The sequence below is a fragment of the Colletes gigas genome, unplaced genomic scaffold, assembly GCF_013123115.1.
Source record: "Colletes gigas isolate AHSC1104 unplaced genomic scaffold, ASM1312311v1 Colletes_gigas_Sc00011, whole genome shotgun sequence".
Classification (NCBI taxonomy): domain Eukaryota; kingdom Metazoa; phylum Arthropoda; class Insecta; order Hymenoptera; family Colletidae; genus Colletes; species Colletes gigas.
In genome coordinates, this window is record NW_025106640.1 from 7,897,625 (window position 1) to 7,921,558 (window position 23,934).

General features: G+C 44.8%; 2 protein-coding genes across 2 annotated transcripts; one reads left to right on the forward strand and one right to left on the reverse strand.

Moving 5' to 3' along the window:
- Positions 1-1,432: 1,432 nt before the first annotated feature.
- Positions 1,433-5,348, forward strand: LOC122398453 (putative gustatory receptor 2a). The gene is made up of 7 exons (XM_043398297.1): positions 1,433-1,508; positions 2,605-3,038; positions 3,099-3,500; positions 3,583-3,840; positions 4,341-4,406; positions 4,485-4,577; positions 5,295-5,348. Exons 1-7 carry the CDS (start codon positions 1,433-1,435, stop codon positions 5,346-5,348), a joined length of 1,383 nt encoding a protein of 460 aa, XP_043254232.1.
- A 3,183-nt stretch (positions 5,349-8,531) lies between these two features.
- LOC122398278 lies at positions 8,532-11,906 on the reverse strand. The gene is made up of 2 exons (XM_043397994.1): positions 10,547-11,906; positions 8,532-10,430 (listed from the first exon to the last, which is right to left on the reverse strand). Exons 1-2 carry the CDS (start codon positions 11,695-11,697, stop codon positions 9,716-9,718), a joined length of 1,866 nt encoding a protein of 621 aa, XP_043253929.1. The 5' UTR covers positions 11,698-11,906; the 3' UTR covers positions 8,532-9,715.
- Between the last annotated feature and the right edge of the window lie 12,028 nt (positions 11,907-23,934).

Genomic DNA, 23,934 nt, shown 5'->3' on the forward strand with positions numbered 1-23,934 from the left:
GGCAGATACCAGCACAGATACCTGGTAAGCTGGTTCAATAATTCATCGTTCGCTCGTTGGACTAGTATCCAAATGACGATCGTCGGAGGAGTCCCGGCACGACCGATGGCAAATGTATACCCATACGATTGTTTACCCTCACGGCTTTAATTCCGTTTTATCGCGACCGATGGGATACCGCGAACCATTTTGATCTCTTGGTGTTATTTGTGCCGTTGCTCGGTGACTGGTTCCATCACTCGTCGCGCCATCGGGGATGATTTCGCCACGCAGTTCCATCCCGACGTTTACGTCGCATCCCACCGAAAGGAAACCTGCTCTTCGACGTCGATCAGGTACGGTTCTTCTACCCGAATTCACGCCCCCTCGCTTTGGATCATCCACGGTGAAGCTGAAAGATGGAAGCTAATTTAGAACCGAATTTAGACCTTGCACTTTGGTTCTACCGCAGTGAATTCACAGTGAACGTGGAAAAACGAAAGCTGGGAGTGTTTTACGCTACTCGATGGTCGAATTCCTTTCACCGTAACGATTTTACTATCTAAAAAATGCAGACTCTTTACCCTGGATCGAAGGGATTTAAATGGAAGAACATTCAAACACGATATTCTCCGCTCGACACAAATCATAAATTCCATTGTACCGCTCGCGATTCGGCGTTCGTCTGTTCAGTGCGCCATTGTCGTTGTTTCGAGCGAGGGAATCCACGATCAGATTCGAGGATTTCCATTTCGAAGCGATTTCTGATCCGATTGGAATGCTCCTCTCGTGCGGAGCGCACTTGGAAATTCAATTATACCGGGGATAGGAGAAATGGGAGGACGTCTGGCCAAGTTTTTAAACGATTTCGTTCTTCGACCGTCTGAGGACGGGTCACGAGTGACCCAACTTCGAATGGCGCGATGTTAAAGTTTAAATACTTCCAGACATCGTTTCTACGTCGTCTCTGCTTCCTGTACCACGTTATATAATCGCGAGGAAGCTCGCCTTCAAGATTCTTGGACTCGTAACGCGAGGCTCCTCGGATTTCAATCACCACAGCACTCTCGGAATTTTATTTTCCGCGCCAGTTCTCCTGCATTTAGAATATTGTTCTCCCATCGAGATTCCACGTCGCCGGAAACGGCATCGCGCAGTTACAGGGCCATTCAGCATCCATTTTCGCGCCTCGTCTCGCGCTAATTAGCGATATTTGAACAGATCTTGTCCCCTTTTTTATATTCTCGATACAAAACGTCGTATTGCAATCGTAATGATGATGTTGAAAAATCCTTGAACTCAAGACCAATCATGCACAATAATTTATTCCACTTAAACTATCGCCTACGTCACCCTTGGAATGCTATGCTGGATCGTTCGCGTGTCTATCGATCGTTGCGAATACCGTTAGTAAATCATATTTTTCACCTCTCCTCGCATTAATTCAAAAGATATGAACGGCAAACAGCAGGTAAATATCAGGTTGTACCTGATAAACGTAAACACGTCTCTACGTTTCTCGATTACAGGTATTCTACGATAAAGTATGCATACGCTCCCATCGGGACACAATATTTGCACCGACTCGATAAACTCGGAAAACGCGAACGCAATTTTCACAAAATTATATTCTCCAAGACGCATCCGACCATACTGATCATCGTTTCGTTCGTTCGTTGTGACGCTAACTCTGTTTTGCAAATGCACGCTCGTAACTATCGAGATTTTCATTTCCCGATCGAACTCAATTTCCCCCCCGTCGTCGACGTGGATTTTCAATTTTTCGTTTGATTTTCGGACAATGGCCAAAGCCGTCTCTTCCTCTGTTGACAAATATTAAATCCATTTCGCCGCGAACGCCAATTATACGCGTTAAATTTATTTGTTATTACTTTAGGTTTTGTTGTCCCCGAGCGCGTTAGCGAATAAACGACTGGCGACGGACCCATAAATTAGGGGCGTTAAACGAATTTACAGGCGAGGAACCGGTTCAACGGGGTTCTTTGTGAAATCACCTCTTTTTTTCACTAATATTTCAAATCGATAGCGCTCGTTCCGTGCACCGGAAGCGGTGACTAATAGCCGGTTAGAGCCGGAGCAATTCATTTCGCGCCCTTAATTTATCGATCTCTGCCACAATTTTCCCATTCTATAGTTGAAGGGACTTTCCAGCTTGTTTATCGAAAATATAGGTCCTACCTGCTCATTATTGCGCGTTTAAACTACTTTCCAGATCGCTTCTACTAACAGGAAGAGGATTCTAACCGACCATCTTTAGTTTCAACAACGATAAATGGACCCAATAATCAGCTTAATCTTCCTCGAATGGATCAAAGCTCCATTTCTCGATCGACGGATTGAAATTGATAAATATTCCATTTTACACGCGCGCCTCTCATTACAAACAGTTGACAAACATAAAGACACGACGTTTGGTATGCAAGGGAGCGCATGTATGCAGCGACACGTGTTTGCGGAGACAATATTGACGCAGTCGGTCCTCCCGCCGATGTTTTCGAATTGACTAAAGTTTCGCCACAATGGCGCCCCGTCGCGTTGTATAATTTAGTTCGCACGCTCGTCGATAAACGAATTACAACTCTGTTTTTTTCCCTCCCCTTGCAGCCCGCGGCTGTGGCAAAGCGGCGATCGAGTCCAAGTCGAATTGCACGATGAAAGAGATGGGTCTGTTCCAAAGGGACTTCGCCGAGCACTACTCCAGACAGAACGCCCTACCGAGGGCGAGGATCCGCGTGAAACCCTTCGACGTGGAGACCACGTTCGCGGAACTGTCCGCGGAGAAGAAGTATCATCCTAGCAAGTACCACGGTCCGGACTCTCAATTACATTCGGCAGTTTACCCCGCCGTTTGCATAATGAAAGTGTTCGGGTTGGCGCCGTACGATTTCACGGGCGATCAGATAGTGCCCTCCAACGTCTGCCTGGTGTTTTCCTTGGTCTTTCTGGTCCTCTACTCCTACATCATATACATGGTGTTCATGAAGTTCATCGTGACGAAACGTGAGAAGTCGATCGTGGCGGCGGTCGAGACTGCAAAGGTAGACGAACAGTTTAGACAAATTAATCGAGTCGATGTTTCAAGAGCGTCCTCGTCGCAGGTGATCGTCAACTACCTGGTGGCCGTGTACGAACTGATCACGACCGCGTTGAACAGACGGTCGTTCGCCCGTATCTGGAACGGTCTTCAAGACTTCGACGAGAAGCTCGACAGGCTCGGTTACCCGCGGAAGGAGATCAAGACGAAGATCTGCGTCTGGGCGCTTCTGATCACCCAGACCATCGCCTGGACTCTGATCAATCTCAGCGGCATGTACGCGTATTCCGAGGAATGGGCCTTCAACATCAGCTACATGTGCATTTACCTGGGCACCGCGATATCCGTGTACAAGTTCTTCGGGATGGTGACCTTCATCGGCCAACGCTTCCGTCAGCTGAACCTGATGGCCAGGGAGAACCTGCCGCCGAAGATCGGTTACAAGAGCAGCACCGTCAGCAGAAAGGTTTGAGAGTTCTTCCTAGATCTAGCTGTAGCGGCCATAGGTGTTCCAGTAACGATACGTCTTCGTTGTTTTCGCACGAAAGACTGTCCAGGATCTTCATAGCGAATTAATGGTGATCGCCGAGACGCTCAACAGTATCTACTGGTGGTCGTTGTTGTTCTGGCTGGGGAACTTGTCCGTGCACAGCGTCAGCAACCTGTACTTCATAATCGATTGGGTGATGTTGACGCCCTGGTCGACAATACCCTGGCGCATGCTGTTCAACATGTTGGTCTGGCTCATCGTCTACATAGCTCAGCTTTTGGCCCTCCACATTGCCTGCGATAATGCGACCACGGAGGTATATCGCTCAGGCTATCGACTCGTTCGATCGATCAACGCCAGGATCCGCGGGACATTAATTGCGTCGACAGTTTTATCGAAATACGGTTTTTCTTCTAATCGGGGATACACGGTCACGCTGTTTCCAACGTGACACGCAAACCATTAAATTCACGAGATACAAGTTTGTTTTTCCCATTCAGCGAATCGAATCACCATTATAGTAATTGTACATTCGTATCGTCGTCTTAATCAGATGCAACGCGAATTATTTACGAGTTCCGTAACTTCGAGAGCGGAAGGTATCTTATCGAACGATCTTGTCTCATTATTCGCGACATCGTAATAAGGCGATTAGCCTCGAGCGGTCAAAATATTTGGCGGGCAACTTCGGGTGCTCCAATCGCTAACGTCGACTCTCCCGAGGAATCGAATCGAAATTTCCATAGAACTTTCGCGCAACTCCCGATCGAGTTTTCTCGCAATCGTACGAGCAAATTAGAGTATTTCGAATTCCAGGCGAATTCCATGGGCGCCATTATCACCGAGTGGAACGCCAGAGTAATGAAGAAATTTCCACACGACGTGAGTATCGAACCAGGAAACTAGGCTTATTAATCGAAAAATAGGAGTTTTGGACTAATCGATTCGTGTTGGTTGCAGGAGAGCGTTCGCACGTCGTTGCATTTTTTGAACAGGCGTCTCCGTTTCTCCGCCGGCGGGCTTTTCGACGTGAATCTGCCGCTTCTGTGCTCGGTAAATGCATTTCGAACCATCTTCGCGTAAAAGACGCTTTTAATCGCGAACAACGGCGGAACCCTTCTCCGCCCCCCCCCCTTCGCCCCTGCTACCCTTTGACGTTCGAACCAACTACGCCCGGGCAGGAGAACCGTTCTTATCGCAGTCGTTCCAGTTTCGCAGATATTCACGCGCCGCTTCACAAAAGCGAAGGATTAATTGGACGCCGCTTAATAACCATGATTTTGAAACGTCGCCGGACCGATCGTAAATTGCTTCCTCGTAAAGCCTCCGAGGGATTTCTGTAATCCACTTCCCGACTCCGCGACTCCGATTTCACCGACAAATCGAGTTCCTTTAACGGAACCCAGCGACACTGGACTCCGGGTACCCGCCTCGAACAGGGGGAGGGCACCGTCGATGTTTCGAAACGCAATAACGAGCTTTGAATTTCAAACGTCATCCCTCGATGTTTCATTAAATATTCCGATTACCCAAACTTCCGTTAACTCGCCTCCCGACCAACAACATCGAACAACGATTTAATGGGTTGTTTGAACCAGCGCGCGCCAAAGACGGGCAAAATTTCGTTCCAATTTGCGGCCGTCCAATAACATTACAGCAATTTACTTGCCACGTTGAATCTCTGTTTTATTCGTCGATCCGTATACGAATTGTTTCCCATTTGTGATGTACTTCGTGTAGGAGTCTTAACGGAATTGTTATTGTTTTCAGATCATCGGGGTACAGTCGACATACCTGATCATCCTCCTGCAGTTTCCAGCCTGAAACAGGACTCAATAAAATCAATTCGTTCCACGACAGCGTGGCGCGTTTTTCACAATTTTTTCCCTGTCGTGCCGACTCGTCCGACCATATCCTCCTTGTAACCACTTTTCCTCCGGTAAGTAGCGCGTCCAGGCTTTTCGCGTACGGGCGAAATCTGCTCGCGGGCAGATTTGCATAGGAATTGCGTTCGTTATTGACGAAAGGTGCCTCTTTGAAATGCCGAACTCGCAACACGATGAGCTTTTCCGCGGCGTTGGATCTGAAACAAAAATCCGCGAGGTACTCGTGTACAGGATGTTTCCATTATCTCCAACACCCCCACTGTTTTCCTTACTTGTTTTTTTGCGTCGACAGTCAAATCGCAAGACGGATGCATTTTTAATTGATAATGGTAAGTCCGGGACATCCACAGCTTTATTTTTCTAGATAGAGAAACAGCGTTGATATTAAATAATATTTATCTCCATACCATCTGATAAAGTTCTCGCGATTTTTACAGATTTATTTAGCGTTCCGTCGATCATGAAATTTATCTGAAAGAGGAATATGGACGTCTCCGATAGGAAATCGGATCGACTGATCGGTCACGGTTTGACGCGCGTCCAACATGGCTGGGAATTTACTACGGATCGATGCCAATGTTTCTCCAAGCGAGATCAACGGGACATCGATGTTATTGCAACAGTATTCCTATTCATATTTATGACCGCGAGGGTATTGCTTAAAGATGAGTTTCAATGTAATTTTTACTCGGCTAAACATTTGCATAATCGATCGTACGGGCTATCAATTAACGACTCCTCGGAAAAGAAACATTATCCGTCCAGTTTGAGCGATCGATCCGCTAGCTTACCGTACCCAGAGATAAAGTGTATTATAAAAATGGTTTTAAGTAATAGACTCTACGATTTAAAAAGTGAAATCTCGACTAAGTATATTTCAAATAAAATATTTTACTAATGTACGTTGCCAGAAATTATACCCTGATATTTATTCGATAATTATTATTACGGCTGAACCCATTTTGGGATCATCGAACGATAGTTAGCGTAACATGTGGTCGAATATCTTTGGCGGAAGTCCGTGGCGCGAGACTATTCCCCGGTGCTTCGAAGTGCCGCAATTTGGAGTAAAACTGTAAAAGAAAAAATAAAAAAAGTCATTGACCCTGAACAACCGTCCACGCGAACACGTTGCAGCAATTTTCCAGGCTGATGGCTTAGAAAATTGCTCCTTCTCTCGTTCGGTCGACCTTCCGTCGAAGCCACACGACTGCATGCGAATTCTTCTTCGGACACGTCGCTTTATTGGCCCATTAAAGTCATCTCGGAGCGTTCCGTGCCACGTCGCATCGGCGCGTCCATCGTTTCGTTTTCCAGAAAATAGAATCTAATCAAACGCAGCGATAACTCGTCGTTTCGAAGCAGCTATCTCGACGCTAAGTTGCCGAAATAAATTCGAAGTCACGCGTTCCGAAATTCACCGTTGCGCGGCAGGCTAATTAATTTCGATCGCGTACTCGACTTTTGTAGCGAAACTTCGTGAATTTTAACGAGCACGGAATTATAGATTCGGCGAAGGGATCGGGAATAAATTTAGCTGGCTACGAACGAATGCAACGGGACCGTAAGAGATTCAAATCAAAGAATCCACGCGAGAAACTGAAAACACGATATCGTTGAGAAGTGGATTTATATTTAGAAAGATCAGAGAAGATAGAGTGTTTTTTTGTAAGTTCGTGTCCGCGTGTTTTCTACGAGGATGCTCCATAAATCTTAGTTTCGAGCTGTCCTTGTTATGTAACGCCAATCCAGCGACAAAGTAACGAACTCGTTACAGCTGAATTAACGTTTCGCGTCGCTCGTAAATTACTTCGAATTAATACGATCGATCAGGCCCGGAGAACGATTGCGATAAATTACTCGAAAACATTGACGCTGCACAAACTTGTCCGCCGCGGGAGACCTAATTGTATTTACGGTGCTGGGAAACGCAATTATCTCTGGTAAAAAATCGTTCGTATTAGCATGTATTCAAATTTCTACCGATCGATCACGATATCCCGTTAAAATTAAAATTCACGAGACTTTGGTGTCCAATGTAAACGCGACGGAACTGCCAAGATTTATTTTTATTTGTCCAACATAAATTCGATCGAAGACGCGGACCTAGCTGAGGATAAACTTCGTCGATCTTAGACTCTGCGGAAAGCTTATCCTCGTCTTGTTAAGCGATTTATGCAAGTTTTAATCCCGTACAAGACTGCCACGGGTGATCCACGGAAGAGAAAGGTTAAATCGGCGAAATCGCGCGATTTTTTACTCTTCGATAAGGGAGGTATTATAATCGAGTTCGAAAAAGTTGAAAAATGTTAAGGAAATTCAAGCAGAGTTACTTTACGTTTCGTTAGAGTGGATTAAACGCAATTTAAGTAAACTGATAGCCATTATTTTCTTGCGTTTATTTTATCGTAAAGAAATGGAGGCTTTCAAAGATTCAGGATTTGGTGAATCATTGATTCTCCCACTCGTTAATTCGGACGTCGGTTTCTTTAAAAAGGATTTACACGCCATCCTTCGCCCTTGACACGAACACCTACGTGAGCATTTCTGGTGCACTAGGTGCTTTCAGCGGTAGGCTAATGGCCACCCGTTACAACCCACGCTCCTCGCCCACATCACGTCGCGTCCCGGTGCAAACGAAACGAGCTTCTACGTCAGTGTACTTCTCCACCGTGAGATTCCTCCGTTATGGTCCCGTGGGCCCGCAGACATTTGCTTTCATAACGTCGGAGGAACCTCCTTCATCGTCGCTCACGTTTACGGAACAAGGACGAGCCAATGACTCTCCCCACCGGGAGTTCGCCAGATTTCATTTGCTAACAAGTAATACATTTTTGGAAATGAACTTTGAGTCGAGTAAATTTTGTTAATTTTATTCAAAACTGTTCTTGTCGTAAGTCCGTCGTTGTATCGTCACTGGAAGCTCGTGACGTCCTCGGTGAAAACGTTTAGTATGGCTATGACGTATAGCTGAGCATCCGCGGTGAAAATGGCAAGGATACCTATGACGTCATTCGTTGGAAATGGTTAAAGTTTAGAGACAAGCATTATTGACCCGTGCACCGCTACCTTTAATCCCGCCTAACTTCAATTTTCTGACTAACGCAATATCGAAGCTCTGACTAATATCCGTTGAGGGATCGAAGATACGCAGACGTCCGAATTTCGCAACGTTGGAAGAACTTTTATTTAAAAAAATACAACATATGCTCGTATACATATAGCGTGGTAAATAAAACTGTACATATTTCCATAGTCTCTAGGTTCTGCTCTAACGAACAATCACGTCGACGATATACCTAGTTAGTCTTAGTTCTTATCTAATTCTACATGGCACTTAACGCGTAATACTGATACGTTGCGAGATCACAAAGGTATAACGTCTCGACGCTGATCGATGATATTTCTTTACGGAAATATTTAAGACTAAACGTTTCGAACTCCTGTCCACGTGTAACATTTCCCGTCGAAAACGAACAGGACGATCGCTCCTAAAATCTAACGTCACGGAAGAGTCGCTCGCGCAAGCGTTTCCGGTCGGAAACGCCGTGGATCCTACTGTGTAACGCGCGTATATTAATTTTTTCACAGCAACGTCGAAACACGCGACTCCGCGCGTTCGTCGGTCTTGTTAACTCGACCGCTCTTCGCACGAAATTCCATTTCGGGAGTTTCGCGAAGTTCAGGCGAGATTAAAAATTAAAACAAAATATCCTCGCGCGTTCGCCGAGGGGCGGAGATCTCGTGGAATATTTCTCTCGAAATACACGAGACTCCGGTGACGCGCGAGCAGTAAAACCAAAGCAGTTTTCGACGCACACACGCGCGCGATAAAATTGCAAAACGCACGCATTCCAGAGGCAGCCAAAAGGAGTACAAAACACTCCAACGTGTCGCCCAAAACATCCAATTTCACCGCTCACGCACTCTCCAACAGGGCTAAAATCTAAAACACTCGTCAGCTACATTAATCATCAATTTATAAAATATTTGTACTTTCGTTCGCGCGCAAATTATTCCCGATCAACGCGTTGACTTCGGATATTAAGAAAAAGTTCAATCTGAGAATAATTCGCCTATCCTAAAACAAAAAATCCTGGGTAAACTAGTTTCATAGGGTGTCTCGTGGTTTCCTAGCTTGAAACAAATCGTTTTTTAGCTAACATTACGTACAATTCTTTCTCTTTTCGAAATTTTTACGGGACATCCTGCGTATAGCTTACCTCTCGCGCTAATGTTCACATCAAACTCACGAAATCCTTGACAACGGATGACTGTGCAAATATTTGGTGGCTGTGGCGTCGTTTAAAAGGATCTCTTCCCCGCGACGGATAAATCGTGGCCAGAATTCTGCAGCACGTCTACGCAAAAGTACATCTTATTATTTCTCGGTTTTATGGTGGCGTAGTGGGACGTTTTGTCGCGGGGGGTCGCGTAAACGTCGGGTAGGATCGAATCGGTCATGCTGGCGCTTCGCTTCATCGACGAAAGCGGAAGCGGATCGTCGTACTCGCCGGATCTGGGTCTCTCCAAACTGCTCGCCCTTGGAACGTCGTATACTGTCTCGTCGTGGCTTCCGGTCGCGAAAGACTGGCAAGCTTTCGGGATCTCTGTCTCCGATTTCGAGAGGAACCTCCTCGGGACGTCGTAGTCGCTGCAGGTGGAGGAACGCTTGGAGAACAAGGTCGTCGTGGTCAGATCCACGCAGCTTCTGCGGAACTCCACTTCGTACAGGTCGTTCTTGACGACCACCGACTCGGAATCGCTGGTGTCCTCGAACTTGTCGATCTTCGTCATAGAGACGAACGGATGTTTAGGGATGCCGTTCAGAAACGGATGTTTCGGCACTTTGGTCAACGAAGACCGCTCCAACGCTGGGCTGTGGACCTTCTTGCAGATGGATCTTCGATTCAGGGACATCGTCGCGAAGCTAGCGACCGAGGGATACGTCGGCCCGAGATCCAGTTTCACTTCCTCCCGCGATACCTCGTTGAGGAGCAGCCTCTTTTTGCCCAGTTTGCTGCAACATTTCCAACGGGGTTTTTGTTAATTACGGGAACGGAAACTCCGGCGCAATTTAGTTTCACTCGACGAGCAGAGGTTCGCTGAAAAGTAATAGATAAACTGAGAACTCACCGAGTGGTGGAATACGCGTCGAAGAACGCCTCGTCCTCGTCCTGCACATTGGGGATCCTTGATTGGAACGTTCTGAGAGCGCCTCTTCTTTCCGGCACGGCGTAGGAGTTCTCTTGATGCAGCAGGGCCTCCGTGATGGAAACCAGAGAGGCCAGCGAGGACGAGGAGCAGGATCTTTCGTCGTATCCGGAATCGTGACGCTCCGACGACTCCTCGCAGAGATTCCTCTCGGAAGAGTACATCTTACTCTTTTTGTCGGACGTCATCCTGCTGGTGAACGAAGCGAGCAGCCTCTTCAAGGACCTTTTTCGAGGCAATTTCTTCCCGGTGATTGGTATCCAATCGATGGACGTGTCCTCGACCTCGATCGGCTTCTTCAGGAACGCTCCGATGATTTTCGGCGCTTTGTCGGCGAACGAAACCTTTCGACCTTCGTTCTTGCACCCTTTGCCCTCGTCGATCATCGTGCTGGTCTTCGGGAGATCGTTCTCGTCCGGCTCTGGCAGGCTCGCCTCGAGATCGATGCTCTCCACGGTCTTCGTGTCGTCGAGAGACGTCTCCGTCAGATCGAAATACAAACTCCGCGTTCGACTGGACTCGTCCTGACGCTCCAGATCCGGCTCACTGCGATAAAAGGGAGACGTTACGATCCTCGATCTCCTGGAGCCCTTCGTGTCGTCCTTATTCTTCGACGGAGTCGAGGAAACGGAGCTTCCGTTTCCATTTTCAGCTTCGTCCTCGTCGTCTGCCATCTTGAAAGGCGAACCAAAGATTCCAGACCTCCTGAAGACCTTCGACTGCTCAGAATTCTTCTTCGAAGGCGTCGAGACGATCCCGGACTCGTCGTTCGAGTTCTCGCAATTTTCCTTCGAGTCTGGTGAACCGGAAGCGCTCTTGAAGGGGCTGCTGAAGATCGCGGACCGTCTTTTCGGCGTCTTCGTCGGCGTGGACCTCTGGCTGACTTTTTCACCGTCGTTTCTGGCTTCCTGCTCGACTTTCACATCGTTGTACGTCTTGTATCTTTCTTCGAACGCAGCGACGATCTTCTTCACGAAGTTCTTCTGTTTGCTCGCGCCCGTGCCCGCGTCCTGCTTCCTGGGCAACAGAAAACCACCCTCGAACTCGCGTATGATGCTCTCCAGGTCCGGCATCTCCAGCGACTGGGACGACTCGGATGTTCCGCGAGAAGATATCGTCTCGTAGCTGTTGCCCAGCCTGTTTTTCTGCAGGGTTTTCGTCACGCTGAACCTCGAGAAGCTACCAGGAAGTTCGTGCTTGGTCGTCGAGTAATTCCCAAGCTTCCTGATCCAATTTCCCTTCGGATGACCCGACCTCACCGGCTCCGTCGTCCGCGACTCTTTTTCTTTCTCGTTCTCCGCGTTCAACTGCAACAGAAAAATGTAAATTATGCAGGGGCACAATTTTCAATTACATAACGAATAGAAAAGGGGTAAGAAACTTTGATAAATAACGAGATGGTCGAGACACCAACCTCGCTCTTGCTATTTTTCCTCAACACACGTTGCACAAAGTTGCTCATTTTTATTTATTTCCTAACCCACTCGTCGACCGTGAATTTTTACAATAAAGGTTTTTCTTAATTTCTGAGAGATTCAGATTGTATCATAGCACGTTTGAAACGACAAAGGCCGAAGAACTTCACGAACGCGACGTGGACGGTTTGCAATTTCACTGTTAAGTGAATGACTAATGCCAAAACCTGGCCTTTTTGTACCTGGCGGGCCATCGGGGGTGAGTAAACCTCCCCGTTCAACGACATTTCGGAAGGGTGGGGATGGACGAAAGCGCACGTAGGTTGCTTCTTCAAAGATCGAGACGGTTCGATAATTATAATTCTAATTTTGTAACGTTTCGTAATGCTTCGACCTACTTGAAATTAAAACGGTTCAACTATTCGAAATATAATTTTAGTAACTGGGTAAAATTCTCTGTATTTAATAGATATATTAAATATAAAATCAAAGAGACGCTTCTGGATTAAAAAAAGTTTTCTGTTAAGTTCATATCCATCATACACGAACAGCTAACTCGATGTCCACGAATATAAAAATGGATAACCCGTGGTTTTCACCTTTGACACAGGCGCATATTTCAGTGTTTAAATCTGACAAAATAATTAAGAGAAGCAATGAATATTTATTAAAGCTGTGAAAACCCCTCTGAACGTGTTTTATTAATATTTCTCAGTGTTAATGTTTTTCTACCTTAATACGAAAATTATATCCATGTAACCGACATTTGTATTATCTCCAGCGTTCCTTCGAACTATTTGTTACTATAATTATTAACCGGAGAACCGTGAAACGGAAATATATAATACAATGTATAAATAAATGGTAAACGAAAATTGATTTAATTCGATTCGTATGGTATTCCATCATTCCCGACGCTGATACAATTCCTCCCACGGTTACCGTTCATTAAATAATATCGATTCCCCGTTTATTATACAAAACGATCATGTAAATTACGCGCTCGCCAGTGAATGCAAATTTTACATTCACCCGAGACACGCCTAATGCTAAAGGGCCTTTCTCTGCTTGGGCTTCATTTTCGCTTATGACTTTACCTGCTCAACGACAAGTAATAAAAACCCATTCGATTACCCCATAATACCATCGAAACCGATCGTCCCTCAAAGCAGTTCTTAAACTTCATTTGCAACCCCCAATTTGTAAATATTCTAAAAACAAAATAAATAAGTATTCTGTGTATTAAACATTAACTGTATCATAAAGTAAAGTGTTATTTATTATTTCAACCATCCAAACATTCGATTACCCTATGATACCATCGATTGTCGCTTAAAGCAGTTCTTAAACTTCATTTGCAACCCCCAATTTGTAAATAAAAAAAAAAAAAAATATAAATAAGTATTCTACGTATTAAATATTAACTATATTATAAAGTAAAGTGTTATTTATTATTTCAACCATCCAAACATTCGATTACCCTATGATACCATCGATTGTCGCTCAAAGCAGTTCTTAAACTTCATTTGCCACCCCCAATTTGTAAATATTTTAAAAATAAAATAAATAAGTATTCTACGTATTAAACATTAACCTTATCATAAAGCAGTGTTATTTATTATTTGAACCATCCATCCTGAGTTTAAATTATCGGTCACCGGTGACCACCGCGACAGTGAACGTGTTATCGGGCTATCCGCGGGCATATCGATGCACAATACTCGTCGGGGAAACGAAAGAATGCGTAAAAGAATGTTCGAACGGGAATTCCGTGCCGCGATTGTTCATACCGTTCGTTATTACAAGTTATTTCCGCGCGGAGAATTCCCCGGGGCAAAATCAGGGAAATTGCAGGAAAGCGGCCGTAAAACGACCCCAATAAAACCGCCCGGTCAGGGATGTATACCTGTCAGGATTAAATCACGTCGTACGCGTCAACGTCGCAGGGGTGGACGCGGATTTTGAGAATTAATTGATCCCTGTAGCATTAATTGCGTTGCAGGAAACGAACCAAGTGACGCGGGTCGACGACGGGCCAGCCGCAACCGGGAAACAAGAATTTCGCGTTTCGAGTTATTAGATTTCGTTCATTTAAATCTAATCTACGCGATACCACGGTTCCCGACAATGTAATTAACTTACGGGACGGCTGTAATTAGCGACGAAACCAATACTATTACGCGACGATAATGATCGTTCGATTCGATACCGCGGCTGGACGATGCTTTTGCTTTTTGTTTCGATACCGATTGATAAATAACGCGTGGTAATTTATCGACGAAGTTTCTATTTAGATAAAAATTCCCAATATCGAATAAAAGAATTGACGATCGTCCGTCGGTTGCTCGTTGTGTGGAAACTAATATTCGAATCGGTATCGAGAGATTTTGCGACCAAGAGATAAAAATGTAACCCCCGATTGAATAAATTGCTGCGCGTTCGTTTCATCGGTTATCTATTAGTCGAATGAAAGTATGGACGGGTCTGGATCGATCGTTGCACGTAACGAACGGACCGATAACGAAATGGTTTTTTGCATATAGCGAAGCTTCATTATCTGGTACGAATTCTGTCGACACTATTTTTCTAACTCGTTTACCCGCTTTAAATGCTCCCTGTCCTCGAGCGTGCAATTTCGATTCGAAATCGAATAACCCCGCTCGGATTGCGAATTATTTGTCGGGAGGAACCGTTTCGAGCGAAAATGATTACGGGTACATCGACCGAACGGAGTTCCTGCGCGATGTTTCAGTAAATGTCAGAGTTAAATCGAAACGTATCAACGAAAGGACGGTTATTCCAACATCCTGCGCGGCAAGTAGAATTCAAATATCGAAGATTGTATCGTTTGATAGAGTGGTTCTCAAACTGTGGTCTAATGACTGCTAGAATTACGATCAAAAGAGCCTCGAAAGATTCTAATGCAAGTAGGGTCTTTACAACGCTGGTTGGAAAACATCGATTGAACTCGTATTTAGAAACGTTATTCCGCGTAAAGGACGAGCGCCATTAGAGTGCCCAGAGGGTGGAGATAAATGGCGAAGAATCACTGGTTTAATAGATATCGAGGCATCGTTTAAAAAATAAATCCGATCCCTCCGAGCGGAGACGCCGTGTACGTATCGACCAGCTTGAAACGGGAAATGAAATTCAGCGTCGGATTAAATATCAATGGAAGAGGATAAAGGAAGGATCGGATCGCTGGCCACGAGAAACATTACGGTATTTCTATTTTCTACCTGGGACAAAGGATTCGTTGGGCATTTCGCTTGCACGTACAGTCGGGAACAAAAGATTAACCCACCTTGTATGTTTTTCCACAAGGAGTATTCAAAATGTAGTATTAAATGTAGTAAATATATTATAAAAAACTAAAGAATTTCACAGAATGAAGGAGGTCTTACGCAATATGGAATATTGATAAAAACAGATAAATTCTATTTTATGTTCCATTGACTGAATATACGTAATATTTATACTTCTTCCCCGAGAAAATTGTATCGCGAATAAAACTGTTACAAAGAGAAAACTGAGAAATTAAACGGGTGTGTTTCTTTTTGTCCTCGACTGTATATTTTCCCGATGGCTTTTATCTGTCGACCGACTTCCTATCCGTGGTATAATTTCTATCGAACATCGCGTTGCTCCCATCTTCCAGCGGAATTAAATAATCGAGAATAACAAGCGAACGGGCAGGAAAGGAGCGAAAAGATCTCGACGATAACATTTTCGCGTGCTCGAGGAGCTTGCAAGTTTATGGACCATTTTCTAGTAAATCGTTTTCGATCCTTAACGACGCCTGCACTAAGTAGATCCGTAAATCTTCGCGAGTCGTGGACACTTAAGGAGCTAGCTTTATATTTACAAATTAAATTTGTATCCGATGACAAGCTTTAGCGTACAATTTGAAACTGAAGGGGTGAAAAATCTTCGGCTTTAAAAAGGTTCTCGAGTCTAATGAAGCGAGATATTGACGATGGTAAAGAACGACGCGACGATGACGAGACGATTTTAATGGGGCGAAGCTCGTGGCTCCCGATTAAGGTAATTATGCCGCTGGGTCAGGGTGAAAGTGTCGACACTATCCGCTAATCTGCGTTTATTGTCGTTCCCGTGGCTATCCGTGGCGAAGGCTACTTCCATTGTACCGGAAATCTACGACAATAGACCGCATACCTGCCACGATTCGTCCAAATAACCCGATTGTCTTACACAAACATGCTCGGCACTCCAACTCTCAATCAACCGTTCGAGCTTCGACGAAACGTTTACGACACTTTCCATTTTTATCGAAACAACGGGCGTTCCAAATTTCCAAGTCATTTCCATATTCAAACTAATCACCGAAAATTCAGTACCAAAACTTTGTTACATCGCAGCATGTTACGGGCGACCAACTTGAGCGTTTTTCTCAAAATTTCATTTCCCTGACCCTAAAAAACTCGAACGAGCCAACTTCTCCTCGAGATTTAATTTTCGTAAGCGGCGGGCCACGTATAATTGAACCGTAATCGCCCTATTTTTATTCAGAATAAAATTAACTGCAACTTTAATTGTTATCCAGTTTCACGGATAGTCGGGATGACGGACACCAAGATTTGCACGGAAGGGTTGCATCCGGAGTTTCTTCGCTTGGCTTGCTCATCTGTCCGAGGGGGCTGTTTATGTCAGAAATGTAACTCCAAACAAATGTGGCTGAAACACGGCTGACGTAACTGGAGCACTGTCGGCTTACGTTGTGATTATCCGTATCAATCACCGCCAGCTACCGAACTAATCAGTATCAGAAACGGTTACGGACTGTCGCTCAACATAGTCCACCGTTGAATTCGTCGAATCTTCTACAGCGGCCTGATTTTACGTAATTAATTCCCGTCCAAGTATATTCGATTAAAAATAAACCCAAGTCGACGTCTCGATCGGTTTCCATGGGAATCGTAATTTCAGCGAGCGGCACGAGGGAACGATGGTCAAGAATTTACCTGGATTTACTGCAGCTACGAGCACCGTTACCTACTAGAACCGTAATTAACCCACGTCGTCAATAATCCCAGCTTATTAGCACCCAATAATAGTCGATTCGGTGGAAAACCGAAATCAATCGTGACCCGAGCCACTTCGTCGTGCACAACGGAACAATGAGATTACACATCGAACGGTTCTCCGCTCGATCCTTTCGCCTAAATGCCCCTGAACCGTACACGAAAATTTCATAATCGCGAATATTCGGGCGCTTAATCGGTGCATAAATTATTCGAATTATATTCAACGGAATATTCGAATCAACGAAAAAGGGGGCTGCTGTCTTTTGTTCGTTCCGACTGTTCGCTTTTTTCCGTGCGAACTTTTGTCCGGTCCCCCCCGTCCAGCAAAAAGTTTTGCTTGAAATTTCGCGGTTCGGGTGCATTTAAATGCACGCAACAATTTTCGTTAATTGCGAAACGGCGCGAAATTACTGCACCACACGGCACGGTTTCGGCGATAATTATAGCATGCATGTATCGCTTTATTACAAAGCGGAACCGTTCCCTCTTAGAACGGGCGAGAGATTAATATTATTATTACGGACGAATTCATACCCATTAGTTTGCAATAATCGTAGTCATAATAGCGGTGTAGCGACTGTATTTGGTGTACAGAACAATGCCATTGCATTCGATGACACGTCATTCGTTCGTGAACGATACCAGTGTCCAGAGAATGACGCAGCGCGTCGCGTTTCGATTTTATTCAATTTCAATTTACATAGGAAACGACATAGTACGAACGATGTTTCTAGGAACTCTATGTTTCGAAAGCGCGAAATTATGGTCCGCGAATATAGAAACATAAAGAAAGTCTAAAAATACTGTTCCATGGGTCGAAACGAAGTAAATTATGGCCACGTCTGGCCTACGTCCAAAGGAATTTTTGTAAAACCGCTCTCTCGGTCGATATGTTAATGAAACGAAGACGTAACGCGGATAAAAAATGTCCTATAAATAACGAATGTACGTAGCGTACGAAGAATATTATTTGAAATAGCCCCGAGGACAGAGCGCTCGAACGAGTTTAATAAACCCGAGAAACAATCCACGCGACGCGTAAACTGTTCGTCGTGAGTGTTCATAAATTTTAATTTTAGTCTCTCAGAGATTAATATTGAAGCAGTTATCCTAATCCTCGGAAAAGAATCCCTGCTATGTTTGAGGGGGCAACACGAGTCGCGAACATCTGCAAGGGTCATGGTTCGCGACTTCTCGATGATCTTTGACCTATTTCGAAAGCCAGTTTCGCGGAAACGAGCGCCTGCGTGGGCGGAAGGGAAAGAAGACGAAGGATTCGCGACGCGGAGGAAGCCCCGGTCATCTCGGCGCCGAGAGCATCGATTCCCAGACAATTTCAGGGATCCGGTACACGGCCAAAATGGGGTCGTTATATCGCTTATCTTAACGATTCTGGTCCACGGAGAGGCACTCGACCAAGGAACACTCTCCATCGACCACATCGGGCTCGCTCTTTACGGGAAACGATTTATCCTACCGCGAAAGGAACGCGGGGAAACCGTAATTGGACGTAAGTCAACTTCAGAGACACGCAAATAGCTTCCGGTCGCATCCTTCTACGCGATAAGCGACCTTACGACGTCTGAACTGGGATCGATTTTAATTTATATTGTTGGCGGTGGAAGCAGGCCCAATTAGATCGAACAAAAGGTGCATCGGTACCCTTTGATCGCGGTTTGAAGAGTTCTTTGATAGAATGATCTTTAAAATATTTCTTCGTTTCGTGCACGATCGAGGGTAACTGTGTCGACACGGGGGTGTCGTAAACTTTCTTCGTCGACCCCCACCACCATACCTGGACAGGATTCCTTTAAGTACGGCCGCCGGTTTAACAACCCCTTCAGAATTAATTATACCACTCTGGGGTGTCGTTTTCTCGAGCACCGCGTTTCCAATATTCCGAGAATCATGTTCGACTGGTTGAAGGGATCGATGAGAAAAGTTTTCACGCAACGCGGGAGGGAACGAAGCTTCGTCGCCGATCACGAAACGTCGGGGATCTCGTCGATCTCCATCCTCGAGATCTCGATGGACAGCCTTGACCTCGACGACGCGTTTCACGCCTCGACGGCCTCGACGATCTACGGGAGCAAACGAATCTCGAGGATGGTTTCCATGTTATGGAAAAGTTCGAAGATCGACAAGAGGAGGAATCGATCGACGGGCGATCTGTTGGACGACTCGACGTATCGCAGTTTTTTCAACGACGAAGACGCGGAGGGGACGAGGCGTCGTTTCGAGCAAGCGACGAGGACGGTCGGAAAATTATTCAAGAGGAAGCGTTTGAACGATTATGCAAAGAGGAAGCTGCAAGTTTCACGAGACTCCGGATGGGAAGACGCGTCCTCCTCGTCGTCTTTATCCTCGCTGTCTAACGAAGAAACGCTCAGCGCCTCCTCGCCGATCGCGAAAGCCAATCCGAAGGAGCCAATCTCGACTCGCAACGTGTTCGAAAACGACGATAAATCGTGCAACAATCTCGATCCGAACAACTTTGGCGACCAAAGGACCACCGAAGTCTCCGATCGGCCGAAACTTTTCGACTTCCATTGTTCCGCCAACTGTGTCGAGCATCTTCTCTCGAGGCGCGACGAGTGCCCGTTAAGTCGCGACGCGTCCATCGCGATCGGATTTTCCACGAGACTTTCCCGGATAAGCGCGACGAACTCGAGGATCGTGAAACGCAGCAAGTCCACCGGCGACATAAAATCTCCATTAAGGGACGCAGAGTGCTCGTGGACGGCGGAAACGATGGACGCCGACGATCGACGATTGATCGAGAAGTGTTCGTCGAGGAAACGCGAAACGTGGGCGTCGAAATCGGCGGTCGAGCTGAGGGTGGAGGATACGAGTTTCTGTCACGACGACGTGGCGGATTTCAGCAGCGTGGACGATCTGTTTTGCTCGAGTTCGCGGCACGTTACGATCGACGATGGATCTTCGATCGAGGAGGACAACGCGGGAAACACGGAGGTGCAAACGGTTTCGATGAACTTTGGCTACCAGGACCAGAGTCTGGAGGATCTAGCTTTCGATACGTTCAATAGTTCGTACGTGATCACGATGTACGTTTAAAAAAAACACGGAGATTCCTTCGAATTGGAATTTTTTGGGAACGGAGCTCGTGAAAATATTTTTCGGAGATATTCGCTGCAAATTTGACGTGGAATATTTTTCATCGATAACGGAAGGTAGAAATTCTATTTTTCGAGTTATTTTCGCGCGGATCGTTCAGCGTTATAATACGATTGCTGCGAGAGTGTTTGTAGATATGATAAATGTGTAACTATTGTAATGGGAGCGAAAGGGTGAAGGGTGCTCGACGCGAACGAATTTCGCGAAACGAAAATAGCTATGTCGTCGGAATATCGGCGAGGAAGGACCGAGGAGAAGCTCCGGGGAGAAGCTTCTCCGTCTTTCGCTTCAATTTTCGTATAGATGGTTCGAGAATTGTATATTAATCCGACGAATCAATATTTGATGAATGGTTATAGCCGATGTCGAATCAATTTCCAGAAATCCCTCGCTCAAGGGACACGAGAAATTGGTGCTTTATCGGCGCGAACCCGAGACCTCGTAAGAATGATACGAAGGTTGCGTAATGGAAAAAGTATTACCGACTTATTAAAAAGCTGACGAGCAATCGGGCTCCGTTTGCTCAAGTTTCGTTCGTTTTTCAGCCATTCTGTTTGTCGACGGTCTAGCGTCTTGCGCGAGAAATATTTATTAATTGGATAGCCTCTGGCCGGACGACGTCACAGATTTCATCGCGGCTATTAATCGATCGTAATGTTAATCTGAAATTCAATCGTATAATTATATTCCCGACGAGGCGAGCCGAGCGTTTCAAGCGTCGTTACTTCCAAGCCAAATAATTCTCGGGGCTATTTAACGAAAGGAGGTTAATTGCAAAATTATGTCGGGAAACGAAGTCCCCCTCTGCATCGAGGGGCGGGGGGACATCTCGAAAAACGCGACGCTCTCTGAGAAACGCCACCTCGATTACTTCGATGTACTCGGTCGATGGACAAAGATGCGAACTGTGTTATAGTTGTTAAGCCGGTTTAAAGATTGGAATTTTTAATCCCATTTTGTATCAGAATTTATCCAAATAAAATAACTGTTTTACAAATTTAAACACTGTTCTTTAACCTTTTACCTCGAGGAATGGACTTCGTTCAACGTTTAAAATAATGTGAAGTAAAAATAAAAGATTAATTAAGTTTAAAGATTTACTCGTAGGCAACGAGTGGATTTTTAATCCCATTTTGTATCAGAATTTATCCAAATAAAATAACTGTTTTACAAATTCAAACACTGTTCTTTAACCTTTTACCTCGAGGAATGGACTTCGTTTAACGTTTAAAATAATGTGAAGTAAAAATAAAAGATTAATTAACTTTAAAGATTTACTCGTAGGCAACGAGTGAATTTTTAATCCCATTTTGTATCAGAATTTATCCAAATTAAATAACTGTTTTACAAATTTAAACACTGTTTTTTAATCTTCTACCTCGTGGAATGGACTTCGTTCAACGTTTAAAATAATGTGAAGTAAAAATAAAAGATTAATTAAGTTTAAAGATTTATTCGTAGGCAACGGGTGAATTTTTAATCCAATTTTGTATCAGAATTTATCCAAATTAAATAACTGTTTTACAAATTTAAACACTGTTTTTTTAATCTTCTACCTCGTGGAATGGACTTCGTTCAACGTTTAAAATAATGTGAAGTAAAAATAAAAGATTAATTAAGTTTAAAGATTTATTCGTAGGCAACGGGTGAATTTTTAATCCAATTTTGTATCAGAATTTATCCAAATTAAATAACTGTTTTACAAATTTAAACACTGTTTTTTTAATCTTCTACCTCGTGGAATGGGCTTCGTTCAACGTTTGAAATAATGCGAAGTAAAAATAAATACGGAAACGCGCGATTGTAACGTTAACTCGTGCCAGTGAAATTAGCAACCGTAACGAACGGTTGAGTAAATCGGTATCCAGCTACTTAAGTCGAAATGTTCAATTAAGTGCAGCGCGGATACATCTTCGAACGAGGTCGACGCGTCTCGTTCGACTGCGCCCTAATTTCAATGGAATCCGTGACGTCGCTCGCGCGAGGAGATAATCGAGGGATGAAAAAACACGGAATCCCTTTTCAAGACCTACTTTTCAAATTAAAACAAACGGGACGTAGAAAAGGTACGATTTTTCCCTGCCTTCGCGCGTCGGAACGCGTTGTTTGTTCTCGCCGATTTTTTACAGTCGCGGCAAACGACGGAAACGGAACCAAAATGGCAGCTCGCTTTCAGCTTTGGAAACATTACTCAAACGTCGTTAACTTCGTTGCTGTATCGGATTCCGTCGGGAAAGGCATAGAAAATGAAACAAACGACGAAGGGTTCTTTTCACTGGTCCAACCCTATTTTAAAACTCGATACAACCGATGGACAGTCGTTCGTAAAAGGGGGAAAGTATCGATGATATATCTGCTCGATTGTCTCGAAGAAAAAGCACAAGGAAAGTTCATTTTCCGGGTTTCGAGAAAGGTGAATTTATAAGGGATGTTTGGGAATTTCGAAATTATGAAATCGTAATTAATTTTGTACACGAATATAGGAAAAAGGCACATAATGTTAAAAAGTATTAATTACGCGAGCGTTCTTATTCCGACCGAACGCTGATGAATGCAATTAATTGCATCGACGGTGAATGAATTTAGAATAAAATGTAAAACGTTGAAAATATTAATTAAATAACTGTTTTTATCCGGCTGACCGCTCCGGGTAGTTACCGACAAGTATTCTTAATTAATTGCTCGGAGAGTAAATGAATTTAGAATGAAAAAAGAAAAAACAAATTGATGCTTTTTTTCTGGGCATAAATGCTCTGCTAATTACGTTCGAACGTCACGGAAAAATGAAGTAGAAACACGAGTACCACCACACAGTTACGTTCTCCTGATTGTTTAGATTTACGGTTTGAGCCAACGATAGGGCCGCCAGCTACTCGGTCGACGATCTCATCAAATTTTGTGCCGTGAAATTTCACCTGGCTGAACCCCTTGAGCCGCTTCAGAGTCGTAATGATCCCTGTTGCAACCTGCGTGCACCCCTCGAGTTTACATTTTCCACTCGACTCGAGCACCATCGCGAGAGACACGCGAGCGCAAAGAGTGACGCAAACAAACGCTTCGGTACGTCAACCGACCGTGTCGCAAAAAGCGCTTCGTTTTATTTCCGGGTGCTTCATTTATGTTTATAATTCGCAACCGTCGCTATACTCTGCCAGAGAAAAATGAACCGGGGGGCCACGGTTATGTATTATAAAACGCAGTCGACTACTGTCCTCCGCTTTCTTTCCCAGGAAACGTTTCACGGAAACAAAAGAATTTTCCGAAACATTAACGCCACTGCCAGAGCACACGAAGGGTGATACGTTCAGTATTTTGGATGTACATCAGAAAATGTCCAAAACTTCTACCGCTACGCATAAAACAAGACGATAAAGAACGGGGGGTGGTCGCGTAGGTGGTTCCAGACGCGTGCTTAGGAGGGTCTGATCGTTCACCCTCGGGTCGTGGTATCTCGAACGACACCTCATTTGGATGAGAAATACGCCAATAAATCTCTTTTTCTCGTTCAACTTTCGAGCAAGTATGCAGTTGTACGTGCAGTTTGCACGATCACGTCCACGGATTACGCATCGATTCCTTGGATAAAATGGAACCTTCCAACGAACGGATTCCCTTATACAATACCGTTCAAAAGTCTTGGATCTAATTTTTATCACCGTTACTATAGAGGGTGAACGACCTCAGAACTGACAAAGTTGTGCACAGCAGAAAAATG